The sequence below is a fragment of the Rhinoderma darwinii genome, chromosome 2 (genome assembly GCF_050947455.1).
Source record: "Rhinoderma darwinii isolate aRhiDar2 chromosome 2, aRhiDar2.hap1, whole genome shotgun sequence".
NCBI classification, from domain to species: Eukaryota; Metazoa; Chordata; class Amphibia; order Anura; family Rhinodermatidae; genus Rhinoderma; species Rhinoderma darwinii.
The window spans coordinates 124,576,864-124,603,324 of record NC_134688.1 but is presented as its reverse complement, the minus strand read 5'-3'; the positions used below and the strand labels follow the sequence as shown (position 1 = coordinate 124,603,324).

General features: G+C 40.9%; 2 protein-coding genes across 2 annotated transcripts in view; one reads left to right on the top strand and one right to left on the bottom strand.

Moving 5' to 3' along the window:
• The window catches only part of GTF2F2 (general transcription factor IIF subunit 2), a 174,315-nt gene that overhangs the window by 53,560 nt on the left and 94,294 nt on the right, over positions 1-26,461 (top strand). The gene's annotated exons all lie outside the window — the stretch shown is intronic.
• Positions 13,990-19,718, bottom strand: KCTD4 (potassium channel tetramerization domain containing 4). Its single transcript, XM_075852268.1, has one exon. It carries the CDS (start codon positions 19,550-19,552, stop codon positions 18,779-18,781), a length of 774 nt encoding a protein of 257 aa, XP_075708383.1. The 5' UTR covers positions 19,553-19,718; the 3' UTR covers positions 13,990-18,778.

Sequence of the window (26,461 nt, the reverse complement as noted above, 5' to 3'; positions counted from 1 at the left end):
TGGTGACTGCGCTAGCCACTCCATTACAGATAGAATACCAGCTGCCTGCTTCTTCCCTAAATAGTTCTTGCATAATTTGGAGGTGTGCTTTGGGTCATTGTCCTGTTGTAGGATGAAATTGGCTCCAATCAAGCGCTGTCCACAGGGTATGGCATGGCGTTGCAAAATGGAGTGACAGCCTTCCTTATTCAATATCCCTTTTACCTTGTACAAATCTCCCAGTTTACCAGCACCAAAGCAACCCCAGACCATCCCATTACCTCCACCATGCTTGACAGATGGCGTCAGGCACTCTTCCGGGATCTTTTCAGTTGTTCTGCGTCTCACAAATGTTCTTCTGTGTGATCCAAACACCTCAAACTTCAATTCGTCTGTCCATAACACTTTTTTCCAATCTTCCTCTGTCCAATGTCTGTGTGCTTTTGCCCATATTAATCTTTTCCTTTTATTAGCCAGTCTCAGATATGGCTTTTTCTTTGCCACTCTGCCCTGAAGGCCAGCATCCCGGAGTCGCCTCTTCACTGTAGACGTTGACACTGGCGTTTTGCGGGTACTATTTAATGAAGCTGCCAGTTGAGGACCTGTGAGGTGTCTATTTCTCAAACTAGAGACTCTAATGTACTTGTCTTGTTGCTCAGTTGTGCAGCGGGGCCTCCCACTTCTCTTTCTACTCTGGTTAGAGCCTGTTTGTGCTGTCCTCTAAAGGGAGTAGTACACACCGTTGTAGGAAATCTTCAGTTTCTTGGCAATTTCTCGCATGGCATAGCCTTAATTTCTAAGAACAAGAATAGACTGTCGAGTTTCACATAAAAGCTCTCTTTTTCTAGCCATTTTGAGCGTTTAATCGAACCCACAAATGTAATGCTCCAGATTCTCAACTAGCTCAAAGGAAGGTCAGTTTTATAGCTCCTCTAAACTGCTTACAGCGGTGCTAATATAATTGCACAAGGGTTTTCAAGTGTTTTCTAATCATCCATTAGCCTTCTAACACAGTTAGCAAACACAATGTACCATTAGAACACTGGAGTGATGGTTGCTGGAAATGGGCCTCTATACACATATGTAGATATTGCATTAAAAACCAGACGTTTGCAGCCAGAATAGTAATTTACCACATTAACAATGTATAGAGTGTATTTCTGATTAATGTTATCTTCATTTAAAAAAACTGTGCTTTTCTGGCAAGTATAAGGAAACTTTTAAGTGACCCCAAACTTTTGAAAGGTAGTGTGTGTGTGTGTGTGTGTGTGTGTGTGTATATGTATATGTGTGTGTGTATATATATGTGCCAACCTATATGTAACCCCCCTCCGCTTTTTCTGGTCAAATTGCCTACTCCTGTTCAGTATTGTGGCTATCTTGCCTTTTTTAGAGTATTGAATTACCGTAATAAAATTCTGTTTTCTAATCGTTCATACAGGCAGTGATAATAGTATGTATGTTTGAACGTTATTGCTCTGACATTTTGTTGGATAGTGGAATATATTAGTTGGTGCTATTGACCCATTTTTACAGTAATTAAGAAACAGAGACAAATAATTATTGAAATCCCGTAATATGAGGGCTGGAGCCATAGGGGATGGAGTCATTAATGACTTTACATCCCATCCCTCCCCCATACTCCTGTGAAGTTCTCCAAAAGATAAAGAGCCACAATTATGAATTTGGAGTGATAAATGTAAGAAGACCGACAAATCTGCCATCCAAGTCTATAAGAGAAGTCACACACTGGGAAGTGACAGCTTTATGAATTAGAACACTCACCCTTCTAGTAGGGCTTAACAATTAATAAAAAATAATCCGAAATCGAAATTCACCGCAATTAATCGTCGTCATCTTGTGAATTTTGGTTTTATCAATAATTTTTTCCCGGTTTAAACTGTATCTCCATCTTCTGGACGCACATACGGTTTAAAACAATGGTAGAACAAGGGACCATAGGGGGACTCCATGCTTTATCCTGCCACCACCATTTCCAAGATCCATGAACAGATGATCGGCTAAACAAGTATTTGTCGGCTGATCAAGTCTTTTATGTGGCCCAAAAAAATGAGTTTGTCGGCAGCACATCTCCCTGTGTAAACAGGGAATGTGCTGCCAACCAGGTGTGAAATGTATGGGGTTGAACGATAATTTCTCCATGTAAGTAACATGCTGTTATCTTCGATCAATGTTAGTTGTCGGGCAGAAAATCTGTCTGTGTAAAACCACCCTTTCACTACTGCAAAACAGTATGACCTGAAAAATAAATATTTTAATTCACAACTATTTATCAGCAGATTTTATTTAAAAAAAATAAATTAGAGATGGAAAAATGCTGGTTGCATAGTATTCAACTACTGCAGACCTAGTAAACTACCTTTTGCTGCAATAAACAACTTGCCCTAGATTGAATAGGTTAGGCTTCGTTCACACCTGCGTCTGCCTTCCGTTCATGGGTTCTGTTAGACCTTTCCGTCGGGGCAACCCATGAACGGAAACCTTAGCTTCCGTTTGCATTACGATTGATTTCAATGGGAACGCTTCCCTTGCAAATGGTTTCCGTTTGTCTGCATTCCGTAAGGTTTCAGGTTTTCTTGCCGGAATCAATAGCGTTCTCGATTCCGCCCAAAAAACTTAATCCTTACGGAACGGAGTCAAATAGAAACCATTTGCAGCGGAAGCGTTCCCATTAAAATCAATCGTAATGCAAACGGAAAGCTATGGTTTCCGTTGTTCCCCTGACAGAAAGGTCTGACGGAACCCATGAACGGAAGCCAGACGCAGGTGTGAACGAAGCCTCCGTTGTATGAGACTCTTGTCTACGCGAATTTTCAAATAACATTTTTAAAATAGTGCATGTTCCTGGGACAACATTTCTGTCTTATTTGCTTTCCTTGTATACTGTATGTTGTAATTTTTATAGATCTTTGTGATTTCAGTGGATCACAGTTCATTAAGAAGTCGGTAATGGGGAAACTATAATCTCGAAGGACATAGAATAAAAAGAGAATATTAAATATGCTGTTAATTTCAGATGATCTATACATTATTCTGCAATTCTCTCCAATAATTTACTGCTCATTGCTTACATAAATGATGAATTCTTCATTCTTGTCTGGATGTACAGAGCTCAATTTATTTCAGTTTGATTTGAAGCAGACGTATTTTCACATGCTAATTGTATTCTAATTAATGCATTATTTCTGTAAAAATAAAAAAACAAGCAAAAAAAAAAACCTTCTTTAAGACTTCGCCTACCTGCCCTAGAGACATTATTGAAGACGTTTAAAATTTTTAGTAGCAGTTTAGCATTCTGTTCTTTCATTTTTTTTCCCCCTCTTAATTAGAAATCTAAAATGTTTCTATTCGATTATTCTTTGAAGTACCAGTTTAAAAAAAAAAAAATTTGTGAATTTAAGTTTTTAAACTCTACCCACCGCAGCCATTTTTTTTTAATTAATTTTTTTTTTCTCCCCACCTTCCAAATTTTTAATGGATTTTATTTTTTTCATTGATAAAAGCTTGATTTTTACAGGACTAGTTTTAGTTTTTCATGGCACCATTTATTGTACCATATAATGTACTGGAAAACAGGTCAAAAATTTATTTTTGGGTTGGAATTGGAAAATACTGCGATTCCTCCATTGTTTTTTTTGGGGGTTTAATTTTTACGACCCTCACCCTGCAATAAAAACTACATGTTAACTTTATTCTGCGTGCTAATAAGATTACGGCAAAACCAAATTTATATTGTTTTTGTTCAATTTTTGGTAGGTAAAGTGACCATAAAACCGAGTCTGTTTAAGATTATTTTTTTTACTGCGTTCACTGTGTGGGCTATATAATGTTAAATTGTAGCAGTTCGGACTTTTACGGACGCAGCAATACCAATTATTATATATTTTTTTAACTTTAAAGAGGCTCTGTCACCAGATTTTGCAACCCCGATCTCCTATTGCAGCAGATCGGCGCTGCAATGTAGATTACAGTAACGTGTTTTTTTTTTAAAATACGAGCATTTTTTGCCAAGTTATGACCATTTTTATATTTATGTAAATGAGGCTTGCAAAAGTACAACTGGGCGTGTTTAAAGTAAAAGTACAACTGGGCGTGTATTGTGTGTGTACATCGGGGCGTTTTTACTTGTTTTACTAGCTGGGCGTTGTGAATAGAAGTGTATGATGCTGACGAATCGGCATCATCCACTTCTCTTCACAACGCCCAGCTTCTGGCAGTGAACAGACACACAGCGTGTTCTCGAGAGATCACGCTGTGACGTAACTTCCTGCCCCAGGTCCTGCATCGTGTCGGACGAGCGAGGACACATCGGGACCAGAGGCTACAGTTGATTCTGCAGCAGCATCAGCTTTTGCAGGTAAGTAGCTACAAACGCCGATGCTGCTGCAGAATCAAATGTAGCCTCTGGTGCCGATGTGTCCTCGCTCGTCCGACACGATGCAGGACCTGGGGCAGGAAGTGAGTGACGTCACAGTGTGATCTCTCGAGAACACGCTGTGTCTGTGCACTGCCAGAAGCTGGGCGTTGTGAAGAGAAGTGGATGATGCTGATTCGTCAGCATCATACACTTCTAGTCACAACGCCCAGCTAGTAAAAGAAGTAAAAACGCCCGATGTACGCACATAATACACGCCCAGTTGTACTTTAGAAAGCCTCATTTTCATAAATATAAAAATGGTCATAACTTGGCCAAAAATGCTCGTTTTAATAAAATAAAATAAATGTTACTCTTATCTGCATTGCAGCGCCGATCTGCTGCAATAGCAGATAGGGGTTGCAAAATCTGGTGACAGAGCCTCTTTAAATATTTTTGTACATAAACATATTTTACTATTTTATTTTATTCTTTTAAATTTTTTTATTAGTCCCCCTAGGGGACTTGAACTAGTGATCGTTGGATCCTTTGCACGATATACTGAAATGCTAATGTATTGCAGTATATTGTGATTTTGACAGTCTACTATTAAGCCCTGCCATTACGAGGGGGGGCGATGAACAGTCAGAACGAGCTGTTGGACTGTCAAAGGGGGCCACCCCCTCTTTCTAACGGCTTAGATGCCGCGGTCTATTGACCGTGGCATCGAAGGGTTTACATAGTTAGTACGGTTGAAAAAAGACACATGTCCATTAAGTTCAAGTGCGATCCCGCTCGATCATACATCTGACACCTGCGGAGTATGGAGCGCACTCAGCCCATGAGCCCACTTCATACTCTTTCCTATCTGGCTATGATGTAAGTATACGTCATATGTCAAACGTTGGGAAGAGGTTAAAGTAATCATATAATGTAAAGGCAGTTTGAAGAAGCAATCCGGTAACGTTTTTTTGTTTTTTTTCGCATATCATGCTAACTCTTCAGCAATATTCTAGCAGTGTCCTTTGTTTCTAGCCAACACAGTTTCAGCTATACATTTTGAACCCTTTTATTTTGGCCAGCTGTGTCATGTGATCTCCATCTGACCGCCAAAAAACACCATTCCTGCCCGTTTTTGACGGAACAGTCTCGGCCTTTGCATTGGTTTGGTCCATGAAACAACGGGATGCACACATAAGCCACCCGTGTGTGGTCCGTGATTCACGGAACAGTCATTACCGGCCATTCAAAGGCACTAGGAAGTGTGCATGAGGCCTTAGACATGAGGTCGCTCTCCCCTGTGTAGATGACTTCCTGTAAACGAAAGGATTACTTCACCTATCAAATCCCTCGTGTCAACTCTAAAACCCCTCCCAGCTCCACCGTCCTTGCTACAAAAGTGTAGCCAGTTTGTCTTTGATGCCAGTTTAGGATGCCATCTTTTAGATCATCTAGGAACTGGTTTTAGCTAAATTTATATGTAATGGGAGCAGAAGCTTGGTGTATTTTTCCCCTCCGACTCTAGAACTTATGGTCTCAAACTCACCCACCATAGTAAGGTATTTACAAATTTCGAAGTATGTCATCAGTCCGCACCTCAAGCATTTGAAGCATATGTTCCCTGACAAATGTTTCTGTCCACCTGCCTTTGCTGATTGGTATTTCTCGAGTGTGCTCATCTACAAAAGTATTAGGCCCACGTGTCAGTTTTTTGATGCAGAAACCGCGTTGGTATCAGCGCCAAAAAACGTCCGATATCGCCTCCCATTGATTTCAATGGGAGGCGGAGGTGGTTTTTTTTCCCGGGGCGCCTTTTAGCCGCTCACGGGGGAAGAAAGTGTCATGTCCTCTTTTGCCGCGGTTCCGCCTCCTGACCCCCATTGAAATCATTGGGAGGCAGAAAAAGCATTTTGCGCCGCGGTTTTTACCTGCGGTTCGCAATGTTTGTGGAAGAAAAACGCTGCAAAAAAGAGCAGGCAGGTCCAAATCTTTTAAGGTAGATTATTTCTGCCTGCAAAATACTGTAAGAAACTTTTTGTTATATAGTTATAGAGAGATATTTAGGGAAACTACAATTCCCACCATAGCAGCTGGAGAGCCACACGTTACAGATCATTGCTTTAATGTGTTTGGAGTCCAATAAATACTATGTTTAATACATATACGGTATTGTCAGTCGCTAACCTTCCTGGTCGAAGGACAATTCGTAATACATAACTGATCCCTTAGTACTATAGAAGTATTGCTGTCATAGAACTCAAATTCGCAAGAGACTGGAAATTGCCACTTAAAGTGTAATGAGAACAGATGTTTTATTTCCTTGCTTTTTGTTTTGCTATGGATGTATTTAATAAGAATCTTGTTTAAAGCCTCTCTGCTTAGGGGGTCAGCTGTTCCGCTCTGCGGCAGTGATGTCTCCTTGCAGAAATAGAGATTTAATGATTTTTTTTCAGCACTTGGATGCTGCTGATCCTTCCTCACATGAAAGGTCTGCTTTTATTTCCACGGAGCTTTGGGTAGGCTTTTTTGGTTTGAGGTATCTGTATCAATATAGATTTTTTTATTTTTTTTTAAAGCCGCCCTATGGCTAGACTTAAGTCCTGCCGGCAGGCGTTAAAATAATATTTTGTTCTGCACATGAAATATAAGCTTTTCTTTTTAATATTTAGCTATTTAATTGCCTGCCCTGGTCTTTGTGTTTATTGTTGGAAAATTTTTCCTTTTGTTCGAGGCATTAATAATCGTGTACCTCGGCTTGTATCTATCTTCAGACATATCACGAGAGATCAGTGGGTTTTTTTGTGAGCGAGGAACCCCACTGATGGCTAAAATGAACGGTCCCACAGTGCTTTGCTTTACTGATTGTAGTTCTCCTTTTGACTTTTAGCTTGTATGCATGCACATTACTGTTCTATTGAAGTAAATAGAACTGCTATATAGAAATCTTGAAGCTGAAAGTTGAAAGGCCCCGTCGTTCTCATTATCTGGGGTATTCCAAGCTCATGAACCTAATGAATGCGATCTTCTAACATGTCTCGATAACCTGGCAGAAGATAGATAAAAGTGGATACACCCTTAAAGGGGTTGTCCCAGAATAAAAATGATCACCTATCCACAGGATAGGTCCTAATTGTCTGATCACTGGGGGTGATTGCGCACTCCACAGTAAGGAGGACTTCGAATGGAGAATCCATATGCATGCTTGACTGACACAAAATTCAAAGTCTGTGGGGCTGACAGAAACAACCGAGTACAGCGCTGGACTTTTCGTCAGACCCATAGACCTTAAATGGCGCAGTGGGCGTTTGCTCTACTACCGCTCCATTCAAGCTCCTCCTGTGCAGTCAGTTAAGTTTTCTTATGCCAGAGCGCCACCTTTTCACGGCGCTGTGTCATAAGCCCAGCACGGGTGTCCTGTGGCGGCTAAAGCAGGTGTCTGGCAGTCTAAAGCCAGCCGGGCACCTGCTCTACCGGACGGGATGTATTTCATCATAGATCTCCCCCATTTAACCCGAGATGCGGCGGTCAATAGCGAGCGCCGCATCCAATTGGTTTTGGAGGGAGGGTGCTGCATCTCTCATCCCACCGGTACCTTCAATGGCAATCGCAGGGTGCCGATGGCTTCTATGGCAGCCAGGGCCTAACAAAGGTCTGCCTGTAGTGGATGCCTGAGGCATGACCTAGCAGGTGCCTGTCAATATTACATTGACAGGCAATAATACGCTGCAATACAGAAGTGTTGCAGTGTATTATAAAAGCGATCAGAAGATCGCATAGTGAAGTCCCCTAATGGGACTAAAAATATAGTTGATCAAAAAGTTTTAATAAAGTTTATAATAAATAAAAATCTCAAAAAAAAAATATATGAAAAACCCACTTTTTCCCTTATAAAATTCTTTTAATATGAAAAAGCAAAGAAAAAACTTAAAACATTACACATATTTGGTATCGCCGCATCCGTAACGGCCCCACCTATAAAGCTATTACCTTATTTAACCCGCACGGTGAATGCCGTAAAAAATAAAAAAAACAATGCCAGAATTGCTTTTTTTCTGTTCATCCTGCCTTAAAAAAGTTTGATAAAAAGTGATCAGAGTCGCATGTACTCCAAAACGGTACCAATAAAAACTAGAAGTCGTCCCGCAAACAACAAGCCCTCATACAGCTGCATCGGCGGAAATAAAAAAAAAAAAATGATCGCTCTTAAAACATGGCGACACAAAAACAAATAATTTTGAAAAAAAAGTGTTTTTACTGTGTAAAAGTAGTAAAACATACAAAAGCTATTTAAATGTGGTATCGCCACAATCGTAATGAACCACTGAATAAAGTGATGTTATTTATACGACACAGTAAACGGCGTAAATCTGAGATGCAAAAAAGCATGGTGAAATTTTATGGGTTTTTTTCCCATTTCCTATTCCCAAAAAAAAAAAAAAAGTTAATAAAATGTATTTCATAAATTTTATGTACTCCAAAAGGTTTCAAATAGGCTGGTCATTAAAGGATTAAACAATGTTCGCACTGCCGTTCAGAGCCTTCATCAGTCATTCCGGTATTTTTGATGGTGCAGTCTGCACCGTTCTTGCTGTAAAGAGAAAACCCAAACCTCAACGGACCCATTAAAGTCCATAAGGTGTATCAGTTTAGATATGTCTCAGCATCATGGCTTCCCCTATAAACTATTTTAAAGATCTGTTTTGCTTTTGGTGAATGAAGTCTGTCTGGTTTACAAACCGAAGGTGAAAACATGTTGAGACCTTCTACTTCACACAATTGTATCCAATTCTAACCTGTGAGAAGTCTAGGAAATCCTAGAGTTTTAAATCCTGGACTCCAAACGAAAATGTTTTACCTACACTAAAACTTTGTAGCAATCCATTAGAGAGTTGTATGTGTCTTGCTCACACAGAGTTTTCTACTCTAGATGCATCTTTTGTTAACCTTTCAGCTGTGGGAGATGGACTAGATCTGCAGAAGGTTTTCAGCGTCCTGTTTCCATTTACTGACTGTACAGATGTCAAAATAGTGAGAAATTGAACCACAAAGTATGTTCTAAAAAGTGCATGAATTGTCATTTTATATAACAGTTTAAAGGGTAACTAAATGTTCAACAAACTTCTGACATGTCAGAAGTTTTGATTGTTGGGGGTCCGAGCAATGAGACCCCAACCAATTGCTAAAACGAAGCAGCAGAAGTGTTCATGTGTGTGCTGAGTCACTTAGTTTCTCTTTGGCTTTTTCCGGAAAGCCGATGTAGCAGTATACGGGCTCAATAAAAAGTCTATGAGCCCGTACTCCGCTGCATCGGCTTTCTGGAAAAAAGCCGAACAGAAACGAAGCGGCTCAGCACTCACACAAGTAATTCTGCCGCTTCATTTTAGCAATTGGTGGGGGTCTCAGTGCTCGGAACCCCACCAATCAAAACTTTTGACGTGTCACTCGTTTGTTGAACGTTTAGTTACCCTTTAAGCTTTATTTACAAAAAAAAATGAAAAAAAAAAAACACTTTAGGCTATGTTCACACGGAGTATTTTGGGGGAGGAATATCTGCCTCAAAATTCCGTTTGGAACTTTGAGGCAGATATTCCTCTCCCTGCACGCCGATTTTCGCGGCAATTATCGCGCCGTTTTTCGCCCGCGGCCATTGAGCGCCGCGGGCATAAAACAGCGAGAAATACGCTTTCTCCTGCCTCCCATTGAAGTCAATGGGAGGTCGGAGGCGGAAGCGCCCGAAGATAGGGCATGTCGCTTCTTTTTCCCGCGAGGCAGTTTTACTGCTCGCGGGAAAAAGACGCCGATGCCTCCCATTGAAATCAATGGGAGGCGTTCTCGGGCCGTTTCTGCCGAGTTTTGCGACGCGGTTTCCGCGTCAAAAAACTCGGCAAAATACCCCGTGTGACATAGTCTAGTCCACACCTAAAAATTCAGGTGCAGCTCCAATATAGCTACTTTTGTCATTGGGTCCAGGACTCTGATAGGAGGAGTTTGGCAAGGACCTGAAGTAAATGAGGCTGAGCTACAATACCATATACAGTCCATAAATGGGCTAAAGAGTGTAAGGAATAATGCAAGTGCTTGTAACATATTGTCTTCTTAAGTGGTTGTCTCATCAAGACAAACCCCATTTAAATGAAGCCAAATTTGCATCGACATGCATCCAGTTTCTGAATGCTCTGGTGAAGTTGAACAACTGATATTCCCAGGGTAAGGCCCCCATGCACACGGCCGTAATCATGGCCCATGATTACAGGCATGGATGGTCGCGGGCTGTGCTCCCATCTATAAAGTATAGGAGCACGGTCTGTAAATTAAAAAAATAGGACATGTCCTGTTTTTTGCACATCGTTTCTACGGCCTGGACACTTTCCCGTAAATATACGGGAAGGTGTCCGTGGGCCATAGAAATGAATGGATCAGTATTTTTATCCACAATTACAGATCTGTAATTGCGGATTAAAAATTACGGTCGTGTGCAGCTGCCTAAACATTTCCCCCCGCAGGTGTTACTGTGAAACACTGTATCGCATGCTGATCATTGAATGAATGGCCACCCATATAATAGGTCGCTTGGCTTCTGTCCACCAGAGTCGCTCTTTGTTAGTGCCATTCTGCCTTGAATAATAAAAGGGGGTCTTGAGGAGGAACCCCCACCCAGTGACTTGTATATGTTCTTAAATAGCATATGGACAGGTGGGTTTATTGAGACTGCCCCTTTACTTTTTGACTGATGTGCACATGGAAAAAGCTATTTAATTAACCCCTACCCGCACAAGGACGTAACTGTACGTCGTTGCGGGAGGTTACTTCCCGCACGAGGACGTACAGTTACTGAGTTTATCCCGGTGCACACTGTCGGCGACCGGGAACTGGGAGATCAGCTGTCACCGACAGCTGACACACCACTCTTGCCGACCAGCGGTCCTTTGCCGCTGGTTTCGGGGAATTAACCCCTTAAATTCCGCGATCGGGTGCAATCGCCGAATTTTGGGGGTTTCTAACATATCGGCAGACCCCGTTCCGAAATCGCTGGGTTTTTCCGATAGTTAGTATCGCAAACGGAAGCCAAACAATGGCTTCCGTGTCTGCCATGGACGGAAGCCCATCGGGACCAACCTTCGGCTGGTCCTGATGGGCTTCCTGTCAGAGTGACAGGAAGTCACTGTGTCGTTCCCGGTGCACACGGTCGGTGACAGTGTGCATCGGGAACTTGGAGATTAGCTGTCTCCGACAGCTGGCACTCCAGTGTTGCCGATCAGCGGCTCATCGCCGCTGATTTCGGCAATGAACCCGTTACATGCGGGGCTCGATTGCGATCTCCGCATGTAGGGGGTTTGTAGCACATAAGCAGCCCCCATTCAATCGTGGGGGCTGCTGATGCTTGTGATGGCCTCCGGAGGCCAGGCAACGGCCTCCGAGTCTGCCGTGTATGGAAGCCTATGAGGATCCTCGTAGACGTCACACTGACAGTTGGAATACGTTACACTACCTAGGTAGTGTAATGTATTCTAGCAGCGATCAGAGCTGCAGGTCAAAAAAAGAAAGTGTAAAAAGTAAAAGAAAAGTTAATAAACAAAAAAAGAAAGTGTAAAAAGTTAAAAAAAAGTTAATAAAAATTGTTTTATAAAAGTGTAAAAATAAGTTTTTGTTTTCCTATAATAAGTAATTTATTATAGGGAAAAAATGAAAACGTTAAAAAATACACATATTTGGTATCACAGTGTTCGTAACGACCCAAACTATGAAACTATAATGTTACTTTTTCCGCACGGTGAACGCCGCAAACAAAATAAACGGAAAACTGTCAGCATCGCTATTTTTTGGTCACCACCCCTCCCAAGATATAGACTAAAAAGTGATCAAAAAGTCGCATTTACCCCAAAATAGTACCAATAAAAACTACAACCCGTCCCGCAAAAAACAAGACCTCCCACAGCTTTTTTGACGAAAAAATAAAAAAGTTACGGCTCAGAATAGCATGTCTCAGAAAATAAATTATTTTATAGAAAACTTTAAAAAAAGCTATACACATATGGTATCGGTGTAATCGTACCGACCGGCAGAATAAAGTAAAACTTAATTTATTGCGCACGGTGAACACTGTAAGAAATAAAGAATTGAAAGTGCCAAAATCGTTGTTTTTTGGTCACCTTCGCTCTAAAAAAGATCCTGTGGGGTCAAAATGCTCACTATACCCCTAGAAAAATTCCTTGAGGGGTAGTTTCCAAAATAGGGTCACTTTTGGGGGGTTTCCACTGTTTTGGTCCCTCCGGGGCGTTGCAAACCCGACATGGCACTGAAAACCAATCCAGCAAAATCTGCGCTCCAAAATCCAAAAGGCGCTCCTTCCCTCCTGAGCCCTGCTGTGGGTCCAAACATCAGTTTACGACCACATATGGGATATTGCCGTAATCGGGAGAAATTGCTTTACAAATGTTGGGGTGCTTTTTCTCCTTTTATTCCTTGTAAAAATGAAAAAATTCTATGTTTCCACAGAAAAATAGATGATTTTCATCTTCACAGACTAATTCCACTTTATTCTGCAAAACAACTGTGGGTTCAAAATGCTAACTATACCCCTAGAAAAATGCCTTGAGGGGTGTAGTTTCCAAAATGGGGTCACTTTTGGGGGGTATCGACTGTTTAGGTACCACAAGACCTCCTCAAACCGGACATGGTGCCTAAAATATATTCCTAAAAAAAAGGAGGCCCCAAAATCCACTAGCTGCTCCTTTGCTTCTGAGGCCGGTCCTTCAGTCTTAGGGCAATAGGGCCACATGTGGGATATTTCTAAAATCTGCAGAATCTGCGCAATAAATATTGAGTTGCGTTTCTCTGGTAAAACCTTCTGTGTTACAGATTTTTTTTTTATTACAAATGAATTGCGGCAAAAAAAATTTAATTTTGTAAATTTCACCTCTACTTTGCCTTAATTCCTGTAAAACGCCTAAAGGGTTAAAATACTTTCTGAATGTGGTTTTGAATACTTTGAGGGGTGCAGTTTTCAAAATGGGGTGATTTATGGGGACTTTCTAATATATAAGGCCCTCAAAACCACTTCAGAACTGAACTGGTCCCTGAAAAAATGCCCTATTGACATTATCTTGAAAATATGAGAAATTGCTGCTAAAGTTCTAAGCCTCGTAACGTTCTAGAAAAATAAAAGTACATGAAAAAATCTGATGCAAACATAAAGTAGACATATGGGGGATGTTAACTAGTAACTATTTTGTGTGGTACTACTATCTGTATTACAAGCAAACACAGCAAAAATTACCATTTTTCTAAATTGAAATAATTTTTGCTAAAATTTGAAGTTTTTCACAAATAAATATTGAATTTATCGCCCAAATTTTTTCACCAACCTAAAGTACAATATGTCACGAGAAAACAATCTCAGAATCGCTTGGATAGGTAAAAGCATTCCAGAGTTATTACCACATAAAGTGACACGTCAGATTTGAAAAAATCACCTGTGTCCACAAGGCCATAACAGGCTGTGTCCTAAAGGGGTTAAGTAGAACTCTCCGTAAACAAGCAGAAGACCCTCTATTTTGTGTCTTTTATTTTTAAACAAGTGATCTATGTAGCCATGTCCTCTTGTATATACAAATGACACAGGATCTTCCTCTATGTGGGTTTCTCCGTGATTATAATAATTTAATGCATACTTACAAGCTACTTTTTATGTATGGTTAATTATTTTTTCACATAAATAAAGCACACACACAACTGCAGTAGTTTTGTTTGGAAGTCTGAAGTTTCAGTGCTACAGTGTATTTTCATTTTCTATCGTGTTACATAGTTCAGCTTTCGCATCTGCCAAATCCAGGTTTTTTGTTTGCTGTAGTCCATTTCCAAGAAGGTGCAATGACCTTTCCCCAACTTTCTCCAACTCTTAGTCTGATTGTACAGTTAGGGTAACATATGAGCCTGGTGTGCTAAGGAAGATCTGGTTTTATCCGTTTATACAAGCCATACAATTCTTCATGAGTCTATTGTCTTTGTTGACAGGAGGATCATTTTGTGCATATCCCATTCTCCATTAGACTGCACATCTGTAGTCGGTGACTTCCATCAAGGTTTTCATATGACTGCTTACTTGACCAGTATCCATCTATTTGGCAGTTTCATTCATATGTCCATCTTTATGGCAGTAAATGTTCCCTATAGATGCAGTGATAAGAAAACCTCACCGTTCTATTTGTAAACATTTTAATATTTTATAAGATATCCTTGAACCCCTTTGGCACATAAAGCTAGTTTAGATGAGCTCTCATGTTGTAATAGCAGTATTCGCTTGTCCCCTAAAGCACATCTCCGTTGATCAACCCTTACTAGATGAGATATGTAAAGAACTCCATGTACTCCTTTCTGATACATCATCTATGTACTCCTACCTTGTTCTATAGCCTCAGTCTATGGCATCTGCTCTAGGGAAATTAATTCACAGTATAAGTGTGTGTGTAGATAGATAGATATATATATATATATATATATATATATATGAATGTGAGAACATCTCCAGACTCTAGGTAGTAATGAGGCATCTTATTGATCTAAATATTCTTGGTGAAGAATTTTGCCGGTAATAGGTATGACCCCACATCTGCAGGACAGTCACATGCACTATATATTCAGGACACAGCAGTCTGCTGCAGGAAGACCTGGCCCCATGATTCTGGGAATTGGGAGCCGTTACATATAATAAGTCATGTTTCCTGTGTCAAGCCTGAGCCCTCTGGGAATCGCTGCTATTCTCCTGACAATATTATTGCCATAAGTTGAGCTTGCTGTGTGTGTATATTAGTTTTATTATCGGGATTGCCTGTCTTGCAGAGCGGGTTGAGCAGGACTGCTGTTGCAGGCAGCAATAGTGTGAATTGTTACATGGTCTGCAGCTTTCCAGGTGACCACTCCATATAACTGAGTATAATGATCCTGTCGGGTCTAAACGAGTCTCCCCAATTTTTGTGTGCTTAGTCGGAGCAGCATAATATTTTTGTGCAGATATGACTGATTTTGGTGTAAATGCTATGAAGCATAATGTGTAATTACAATAAATCTGAACCTGATCCTACTTGGTAGTGAATGACAGATTGCATGTCAAAGAAAGCTTATGCAAATGCATTCTTCTCTTTCTACTGATTTTATTGGTATTAAAATGATGTTTGCAGACTACTACCCGCCAATCTGAATGTCCCTACATTAGGCTGTGTTCACAATTCAATTTTTTTTTAAAAATAATAATTTTTTTTTACAATGGGGATTTGGGCTTTGTTCACATCTGGGCTTGATTTTCTGTTTCTCTATGCCGTCATAGACACATAAAAACAGGAAAATGGAAGTGCCGGGTCCATTGCATGACTGAAACCAATGGCGCATGGCAGAAATCATTGACTTAGGTTCCGTTGGGTATCCATCATTTTGCTGCATGCTTGCCGCTGCATGCTGCGCTATCGTCAGGCAAATATGACAAAATCTGCGATGTAGGCTCTTAACCTCCAACGCAGAAGTGAACACAACATAATGGAGATGTATGCAACTGTGGGGTTTACCGTTGCGTACATTGGGAGATTTTCTCAACATATATGTCGCACACAAAGTCCAAATGTTGTGAACAGAGCCTAAGGGCCAGTTCACACAGAGTTTTTTTGACGCGGAAAATGCGCCAAAAAATGGCCGAAAATGCCTCCTATTGATTTCAATCGGAGAAGTTTTTTTCCCACGAGCGGAAAAACAGTCTCGCGGGAAAATGAAGCGACATGCCCTATTTTCGGCGTTTACGTCTCTGACCACCCATTGACATCAATGGGAGGCAGAGAAAGCGTATTTTGCTGCGTTTTTTGCCACGGCGCTCAATGGCCACAAGCGAAAACCGCAGTGAATAACACGGCAAACGGCGTGCAGGCAGATCAAAATCTGTCTGCAAAAAATTCTGTGAACATAGCCTATAAATGCTCGTTCCCGGTCCTTGCCCTGTATAAACAGGGCAACGATCAGCTGATGAACAAGCAACGGCTCGTTCATCGGCTTATCGTATAATTTATGCAGCATAAAATATTATCGTTGTCGGCAACACATCTCTGTGTAAGCAAGAAGTGCTGCTAACATGATGGACATGCAAGTGGGCGAGCGTTCGTAATAACGATCGCTCGTCCTTCTATAATACTAATCATAGCTCCTTGTGCAAGGACCAAATGAGCGACTATCAACAGGATGCCTCGTCAAATGGGGATAGTTTTTACTGCCAAAATTGTCTGGCGTAAAAGGACCCTAAAGGGGTCGGCAGTTTGGATGGTTAAAAAGTACAGACACATTCCTTTAAATCCTAAATATTCTCAAATAAGTTGTGCTTTTGACTGGAGTTGAACATTTCCCTTCTTAAGTCAAGCCAAGTACTTAACCTGGGAAAGGAAAGTTGTTGCTGGTAAAACTGCCCTTTACCTGCAAAATCGTGCGTCTATTAATAAATACACCCTTTATAGGCGCACGTTTTTTCAGGTAAAGGGGCGTTTTACCCACAACAATGCGCGGCCATTAACCGGCAGTATGACAGCCGCGCCAAACATTGTACTGGTGCGGTAAATGGCCGCATCGTAGCCAGTCAGTGCCGTTCCGTGTGGCCTTACCTGAGCCCTGATAATACCAAACCGATATTATATATACAATACATTAGTATATACAATAACTTCAACATTGAAGTTATAAAGAGATTTCTGTTTTTGTTTTTTTATAAAAAAAAATTTTTGCTTTTGGATTTATTTTATATTTTTTTTATCTTTTTCATTAAAAAAACAAAACAACTTTTTCTCCCATGGTCTTCTCTTGTGGCAAACTAGCGAGTAGCTGAATACAATATATCTTATGAGCAGTACTGATATGTTCATTTTGGGTGGCGCTAGCTATTTCATGTATCGATGGCTCAGATGAAAGTTTTAATGCTTTCTTATAAATTTACTATAGTTTTAATATTTGACTGTTTACGCACATCCCTTTTTAATAGTGCAAAACTTGGCATTAATCATATTTACTACAGTTTAATACAAAAAAAAAAACTAAAACTTTACAAATGTAAATGACCTCTTATACATATACATGAAATAGTGCAAAATGTAGCCAGCCGCTTATCGACGGTGGTGGGACTAGAAGCTCTACGGCTCCAGCCACTTTACGTGTTCCTCAACCGATTGAATAACTTCTTTTGTCATGATTTAGGTTGGGTGTACGCAGAACATTGTAGACAACAGGTGACCTAAAAAATTGTCGAGCTTGCCATTAAAATGTAGACGTATTTTACTAAGATGCATCCGTAAAGTTTTCCATCCTGGTAAAATAAAGTTCTGCTACTCCCCATTATGGGGCTTTTACTCTCACATTAACTCAATACAGTTGTAGCAATAAAAGCAATTGAATTGGTAAAATGCAAAAGCAGGTAAAGTAAAATAGTTGCTTTAGTTATTAGCTGGAATAGAAATGGATAAATAGTTAGATCTCCTTGGTATTCCCTGCAGGTAAACCCAACCTTTAAGGGTATGTTCACACGCACAGTTATCAGGCGTATTTTGGGGCGTAAACTTAAAACGCTAGCTTTTACACCGCTGTTTTAAAAACGGCACGTAAAAAGGAGCATGTGACTTCTTGAGCCGGTTTTGGAGCAGTTTTTCATTGTTTCAATGGAAAAACAGCTTCCCTTGAAAACCGCTCCATCATTTTCTGCCATTTTTTGATTTTGCGTGTGAACATACCCTCAAGTAGTCATTGATCACATGTGAATGTTTTCTACTACTTGGTACTCCCAGCTATGCCAAATACCTCCCACCATTTGGTAAACTCCTTGTGCCTCTTACCTCCGGTAACCTGTACAGTGTAAACATGCAAAGTAACAGTCACATTTTAGGACCCTGGAAATCCACTCCAAGAAAATGACTCTCAAATGAAGCCTTTCTAGTAAACTATCACAGCGTTCACCGTCTGGATTTTTGTTTTTCCTAAGAACAACTGGCTGTGAAGAGAAAATATTCCTCCACGTAAACACAATTTAATATGTCTGTGTAGATCATAAAATGATATTGATTGTAGATGGGAAGGAAATCGGAGTCCTTCCACCAAATCCTGAAGCCGAGGCTTTATGGAGACCTGCTGAGCACTTGCTGCTCTGTAACTCATACAAGTACACACAACAGTTCGCCACGATTGTCTGGGTGAAGGATGGAGAGTTAACCCTTTCATTGACCGTAGCCTGGTACATAAAGAGGATGTGTAAATGGGGGTGGGGGGGACACTGTTTTTAGTGGAATGGACATACCATTGTCTCCTATGTACCGGTTGGCAGCAGGACTCTCTTGCTTGCAGGGTATGCTTTGTTATTCCAGACTGCTGCTGTGTAATGAGGCTTCATGCTTTTGTCTTGTGATCGAGTAATTACTTGATAAAATGAAGTGCGTCGCTCTGCACGATTGACCCTTTCGAGCAGTCCAGGCTTGTCAGGAGTCTGAAGCCACACTTGAGTGCCATCATGATGCCTTCGAATTTGAGAGTTTCTAAGGTACAAACAAAGGTATTGTCTTCCTTCAGCACCAGCCGTGTCCCGTTTTCTGACTTGATGAAATATTTAAACTGGATAACATTGGAGGAAATGCAGAACTCCTCAGGAAAGCCGTCTAGTCTGCTTTTAGAAACCAAGACTAGGCGTGCTTTTATTTTGGCGATGAAGTCCGGAGCATTGCAGAAAATCCGCAGCCCCTGAGACCGGTCATGGTTGTCTGTGATTTCTAGAAAAGTGGTTTCTTTGGCCGCCTGCTGTTCCTTCTCCCACCTTGCTTTTACAGCTTCACTCAATGCCTTCAGCTTGAAGAAGTCGGCTTCCTTTGCCAAAAGGTGATTTTCTTGGAAGCCCTCCGGTAGTAAGAGTTCTCCATTACGGAGAAAGTTTAGAACATGCCTAAACAATAGTCCATCCCTGTCAATGAAGTAGTGCCCATCTGTGTCAATGGGGCAGAAAATCTTCTTGTTCACCACACCTTCAAGATAAGAGTCCGGGTACTTGGATAGGGTCTGCTTTTGGGTGATATACAGATATCCACCAACATTAAGGGTAACTAGAGCCGTCTTGCAGTTTGTGCTTTGGTCTCCGTCTTCTGAATTGTGGCATTTGTCATCACACTCCTTCTCCCTTCTGTTGGTTCTGCGTTCCATTCTGAGCAACTGTGTGTTATGTTCGCTATCTGGCCTCGTTCTTGTTTGGTTTCGAAGAAAAATAAAAAAGAGTTGTATTCAGTTCTGCCACGATGATGGAATGAAAACGCTGCCAGCGTTGCATGAGCTGTCTGCTCGCTTTTGCAGTAGGTGGCGTATGAGCTATGCAAACAGCAAGATATCAGCAACACAGCTGGGAAAGAGGAATTTGCATTTAACTGTGTAAGGGATCTGCTCTGCGGACGCTGCCCCTCCACCCACCTGTGTTATAACTTCCCTCTCGTACTATATTCCAGTGTCCCAGGACCACTATCTATCATATTAAGGTATTGCAATCAATATTTCTGCCTAGTTCAGCATGGCTGTTTTCCTCACCAGCTTTATTACTTTTCTTATTCCATCCTCTTAGGCTATATTCAGACGAGCATGTCAGATTTGCGCGCGTAAAAAAAGCAGCATTTTTCCTACATTTCTTGTGTGTTGCGCATTGGCATCAGTGTGCTTTGCGTGTGGCATGCGGTTTTCACGTCCGTGCAAGCACTTCTTTTTATTTTTTATGTCTCGGCTTTTCGATGTATTTGATGCGTGAAACACGGATGTAGTCCGTGTGCGGTGAAAACGCATCCACATAGGACATGAAGTGAGATACATGCAAAGGTCACATGCTGCGTGAAAAACAATTCATTTGGGAATGGCCCCATTGAATTGCATGGGTCCGTGTGCTGTAAATGATTTAAATGCGCAGCAGATGGACGAGGAACACGCTCGTCTGAATGAGCCCTTAAGGGTTTCCAAACAAATCTAAAGGTGCAGGGAAGGGACACATGTAGTGAACAGATCACTCTTTATAGCAGTCTTATATATATATATATATATATATATATATATATATATATGTACCATAAAATAATTTCTTTGAGTTTAACCTATATGAAACAAATTTATGTTGTGGCATCGTATAATAAAAGTATAACTGTGTAACCTTGCAGTGGAATTAAAAAATGCCATACATACCACTGTGGCGCTGCTTACATTGTTTTCAATGCTGAGCAGCTCATTGTGGGCAGGGCTGCGGTGTGATTGACAGCTGTTCTCTGAAGCTACTGGTCCTTTACTGTATCGCTACACCCAGCCATCAGTATTGTAAAACTTACCAAAGTGCAAAAGGGAGAAATCTGATAAAGCAAAATAGAACTCTGTTCATGGACATGCATGGACAACTCCCTTTGTTTTCATTGTTTGCTTACATGTCCCTAAACAAGCATAAGGTAAGATGGTGCAGATCTGAAACTCAATGTTGAGGATTTATTATAAATGGTTCTTTTTCCCTTGCACTAGTCAGATTTTAGCTTTTCAATGCACCTTAGAAAATAATAACAGCAACCGAATTGCTTTCTATGGGCTTCTTCTCCACTTTTTCTCTTCTGCTAGTCTTTCTAACCCCTCCCCCCACCTATCATAAATTGAGATTTTAACCACTATTATTCATATTAAGATTCATGTACAAGAACAGACAACAAATGTAAACTTGTACTGTTGTAGTCATTTTATTTTTCAAATTAACATTTTTATATATATATATTTTATTTTTTTTAACCATCAGATTATTTTGCAATACAGTAGGGTAAAGTAGTTATGCAGACAAGCATTATGTCCCCCAGCATATGGACCGTTTTTTGTTTCAGCATATGGCATGCAGCCGCCACTACATACAGAGATCCTGTCTCCTGGCCTGAAGAAGGGCAGATTTATGCCTGAAACCCAAAAGACTAGTCAACAGAACATTGCGTTGGCTAACAAACATTACCTCTATTAGGCCAGTGTGCAGCTAAAGGGATTCTGTTATATAGGTCACACCGTATGTAGTTATGGCCTGGACTACAATGGCACACTGGTAGGGCAACAGATGGAGTTTAACCATAGCGCTACAGCTGCCGTCCGGAGGAATACATTGAATCATATGCAGTCTTGTGGACTGCAGCAGTCAGTCATTCAAATCAATCGGTAGCGCTACCAAGTGTGTTTAGTCCAGGCATCACTAGTATCTCCTTTCAGACCAGACTTTTTCAGTTAGCCTGAGGGATTTTCTCTGCATCTGTGATAATCCAGGATGAGTTGCTTAGGGTGGTGGGAATAATTATCTTTGAACACATTTTGTGCCAATACAAGTCCAATCTGTCTATTCAACTCACACTGCATACAGAAATATCTTGAACATATGTATTTTGTAACATTCATGGGAGCTACAAAGATGGGCTAAGACATACAAATGTAAGTGTGATGTCAAGACCCTTTATAATAATGGGGGAAAAAGGGTGTTCTCCAAAGGCGGTAGCATTTTCCTGTGCCTTTTCCTGTATCATTTGACTGGGAGTACCAGGACAAGGATCTATTAAAGGGGGGGGGGGTCCTCTTTATATAGTCATACTACTTCTCCGACCTATGCTGAACCAGAACTGCGGCAGTGATGTCAGCGGGAGGAGTATGACACTTCATTGCTGCGCCGAAGTAAACAAACACTTGTAGGGCGGGCAACAAAAACAAATGGAACAAGGGATTTGGAAAGTCAGGATGTGCTTATTTGATACTTTTAGTCATTTGCAGCGGTTTTTGATTTTTTTGGTCTTAAAGGTCAGGAAACCTCTTTGAACATCTTGCCTAAGCTAATCATTGTACTCGTGAGACAGCCGCTTTCAATAAACCCAATTTTTAACGCTTGGTTTACACTTGGTGCCTAATGCCCTCCATAGCAGTCAGATGCTAAAATGCCACAAGGCCTTGGTGCCCCTAGGTTCTTGCATCTTAGCAGAGAATAGTGGACCACGCTTCAGCCGCCCATAATTGGAGCAGTTGCGCTGTCCAAATGAATTCGTAGTTGCAGTATTAGAATCTTGATACCTGGCATTTGAGTTGGCATTTCTGTGAATTACTTTTGTTTCAGCTTAGAAAGAACATTTATGGGAGCAGAAAATATTACTAAAATTGGAGCAAGTCCCTCTGCTTTTTATTATAATGACTACTCAAGAGAATGTTTTAAGATGCATTTCGTTTTAGCTCCTAACATTTAGGTGAGTGGCAGAGAAGGAATTATCAGAAGCTTTTGTGTTGTGGAGCTTGTAATGTATTCCTTAGTGGAAGATAAAAGCCAATGCTTAGTAAAAGCTTTAACTTAAAGAACCGTTTCTCATAGAAACAAGGAATCACGCATTTCACAGCATTTTGTGAAATCTCCCAATTAAAACATACAATTTTTATTTCTTGAAGACGTAATCTTTGCTCGTTCTTGTTAAGTAACCTAAAATCTAAAATAAAATGTATATATGTATGGTCAATGACATGGTAGATAGCTCTCATTAAACGTAAAATGGAAGTTTAATGCTTCACAGACCCGTTCAGAGGCAGTTACCACGACAACCAACAACATCTCCGTAGTTCATTTGCTTGTAGTCCTCCTTTGTGTACCCACAGTCCATTTGTTCGTTATTTCATTTTAATTCCAGGCAGGTGGGGGAAATGCTGCAAGTAGAAGGGTATCCTTTATTTGGGTTGGGGCACTAGTTTCCCTTGTAGAATTATATGAGTGGAAATCGGACTTGTATAACCATACTAAAAAGGATTTCCAAGATGGCAAGAGCAAAATATGCATATTTTCCTTTCCCCTTAAAGACGCAGCCTAGTTTGAGCCTTAAGGACGCAGCCGTTTTTCTATTTTTTTTTTTTTCATCTTAACATTTCTAAATGCCATAAATGTTTACATTTTTCTAGCGCTGTAGCAATATAAGGGCTTATTTGTTGCGGGATGTGTTTTGTAATTTTTTAATGGCACCAGTTTGTGGTACATATAATGTATTTAACCTCTTATTTAAAATAAAAAATTCAGGGGAGGTGGGAGAGAGAGAAAAAAACATCAATTTTGCCATTTATTTTTCATTTTTTTTACGATGTTCACCGTGTGGCATAATTGACATCATTTAATTTATTCTGCGGGTTGTTACCACTACAATACCAAATGTTTTTATTGCTACTTTTGCAATAGGACTTGAACATCCGATCTCCTAATTGTTTCTATAATACATTGCAATACTGCAGTTATTTACAGCCGGCAGCCCCAAGTGATGCCGCGAGCACAGCTCCAATGCCCACACCATCACTGCGATGTACTCTTAAGGGTGGTTCACGTTAACTACATTGCTACCGTGACTCAATTGTATGTCGCAGGGCATGAAGGGGTTAAGTGGCTAGGTGGACTGAAAACTTGGCCTTCATGTTGGACTTTCCGGTTATGGATACATGGTATATGTCCTCTTTTTATGTTCTTATAGAATTAACAGTCTTCTCTGCTGATTTATCTAGTGACTAACACCAGTTCTTCTACACAACGTAGTCCTATTGCAAGTGGATTCTGCCAACACTTGTTGGGTTTATAAAACCCATGTTTAAATATACTATTAAAGTCTATGTTAATAAAGTGAGACCCCCATTTATAAATCTTCATCTGTTAAGGGGGTTTTACACTGGGCGCTTATCGGGCAGACGAGCGTTCACAGAACACTCGTTGACGATAATTGGCCAGTGTAAACCGGGTATCGGTCAGCAGATGAAGGAGCAAACGCTCAATCATCTGCTGGTCATATAGTTTTAAAGTCAAATATTATAGTTGTCGGCAGCACGTCTCCCTGTGTAAACCGGGAGACGCGCTGCCGACATTATGATAATGTATGGGGACGAGCAATCGGAGTAACGACTGCTCATCCCCATTCATAGCTCCATGTGACAGGAGCAAACGAGCGGCGATCAACGATGTGTCGTTGATCTGCACCGGCTGCTAATCGGCCACTGTAAAAGGGCCTTTAGGCAGAGTTGGCGGATGGCTATAAAAAGCGTCTCTTGCTTTTCGTGCCTTACACGAACAGCCCATTGATTTCAATAGCAATGATGTAATGCTGCATTTTCCCTATGGTGGCGCTGCAGGTAATCAAATACTGTATTTAATCAAATTTTATTTTTTTTCAACAAACTTTTACTTCATTTACAAAACATGCTCTGCATAGTTGCCAATTCTTTTGGTAAAGTGCAAATGCGAGCACACCGTCAGAGTGAATCGACTCGTTTTTTTTATTTATTTTTCCTGTTAGACCATAGCCAAAAAGTGCCCGTACAAGTGAAAAGAAAGAGGAGTAATGTCTTCAGCTGCTCTGGAAAATTGAAACCTACTGTAATGAATCGGGGTAGGGAGACGGACAGGTGAGCCCTAATCTACCCGCAACTCAGTCCCTGCCTACTTGCACGGCCCGTCCTAAGTGACGGCGTACAACTGGGCGACGGTCCCTACGCTCAATAAGTGCAAGACAGACAACAGAAGACAAGGGCACACTGAAGCAAAAGGGGAAGTAGGGGCAGTTGCCCACGGAAACACCGTGAGCAAAAGGCAGTAGTGAACGAGCCGAGTCAAACCAGGAGAGTACGTAGTATCAAAAACAGAGCAGGAGAATAGTCCGTCAAGCCTGGGTCAAAGTAACAGCGGTGAATAGGTAAATAGCAAGAATCGCAGAGCCAGGAAACCAGACAATTACAGGCAAGGAACATTCTGCAAGTGAGGGTATAAATAGATCAAGGGCGGGAGCTAGAACCGTCAGGCCAGGCTGTGATAGGTTCTCCCTCTCCTCAGCCTGCCGGCCTGAGTGGTAACAGATCGCGTCACTCTAGCAGACCTTGGAGCTAATGAAGGCTGATTAACCCTGGGCGTCGACACAGAACCTGTGTCTGGCAAACCCTTTACAGCTACACTGTAATTGGTTTTAATGGACAAGAAAGCCAGTTTTTCTGTTAGACGGTTTTGATAAATGAGGTCCACCGTTTTTTATGTATGGAATCTTTTGAATCGCCCTGTATAATTCAGTGGTGTTGGTAAGAGGCAGAAAAAAAGGAAGGTTGTCTCTTATTACATAAAGTGTACTTATCTCATAGGAGTATACCAAATGAAATCAGCTCATCTGTTCATGTTGGAGCGGGTTTGGGCTTTTGCCCTGGAGAAAAGGAGGAAAGATCCCAACAACATGTAGTAGTCAAAGAAGACTCCAGCACTGAAAAAGCTCCTCTATAAAATCCACAATTTATTGTAAAAAAGAAAATCCATAGAAAGCAACTAGGTCAGCAAGGCTTCCGTGTTTCGGACAGTGTCCTTGGTCATAACCTAGAGCTGGGTAAAACCCACACTTTTTAAAAACTCTGTATACGTGACACGGGTCATGTGACCACATATCTATGCAGGTTAAAATAATGAACCAATTTAGTGTATGTAAGTTATAGCAAACACATTTTCTTAATAAAGTATAAACCATAACCTCGTCTGACATAAATATGCAAAACAAATGTGCATTACAAAATAATACGTATAGACCAAATACTTGAAGGATAATGTTATATTAAATGTCGTATGTTCACACCGTTGGGCTGTCTGGTTTCTAACCTGAAAATCCAATAAGTCTCCCTATTTAGTATTTTTTCCTCTATGGTCTCCTCTAGTCTACATACATGTTCAATACCTCGAAATGAAAATGCAGATACATCACCATAATTGAATGAGTCCTTAGCGTGCTCCTCGTTCGTGTGATGTGCATTCAAATAATGCACCGCACACGGACCCATTAATTTTAATGGGGTTATACAGACATGCGAGTGTCCGTTGCGTGAAACTCACTGCATGTCCTATATTGGTGCGTTTTTGCGCACCTAGTCGCCCCTTGAAGTCTATGGGCATGTGAAAACCACGGACAGCACAAGGATGACATCTATGTTCTGTCCGTGTTTAGTGCATCGGTAACAAAGAAATGCAGAGGAATAAAAAAAAAAAAGTGCTTGCACGGACGTGAAAAACTCATACCGCACGCAATGCACACTGATGGCACA

Excerpts from the sequence above, each read along its gene's own strand:
- KCTD4 (XM_075852268.1), bottom strand. The coding sequence starts at position 19,552 with ATGGAACGCAGAACCAACAGAAGGGAGAAGGAGTGTGATGACAAATGC.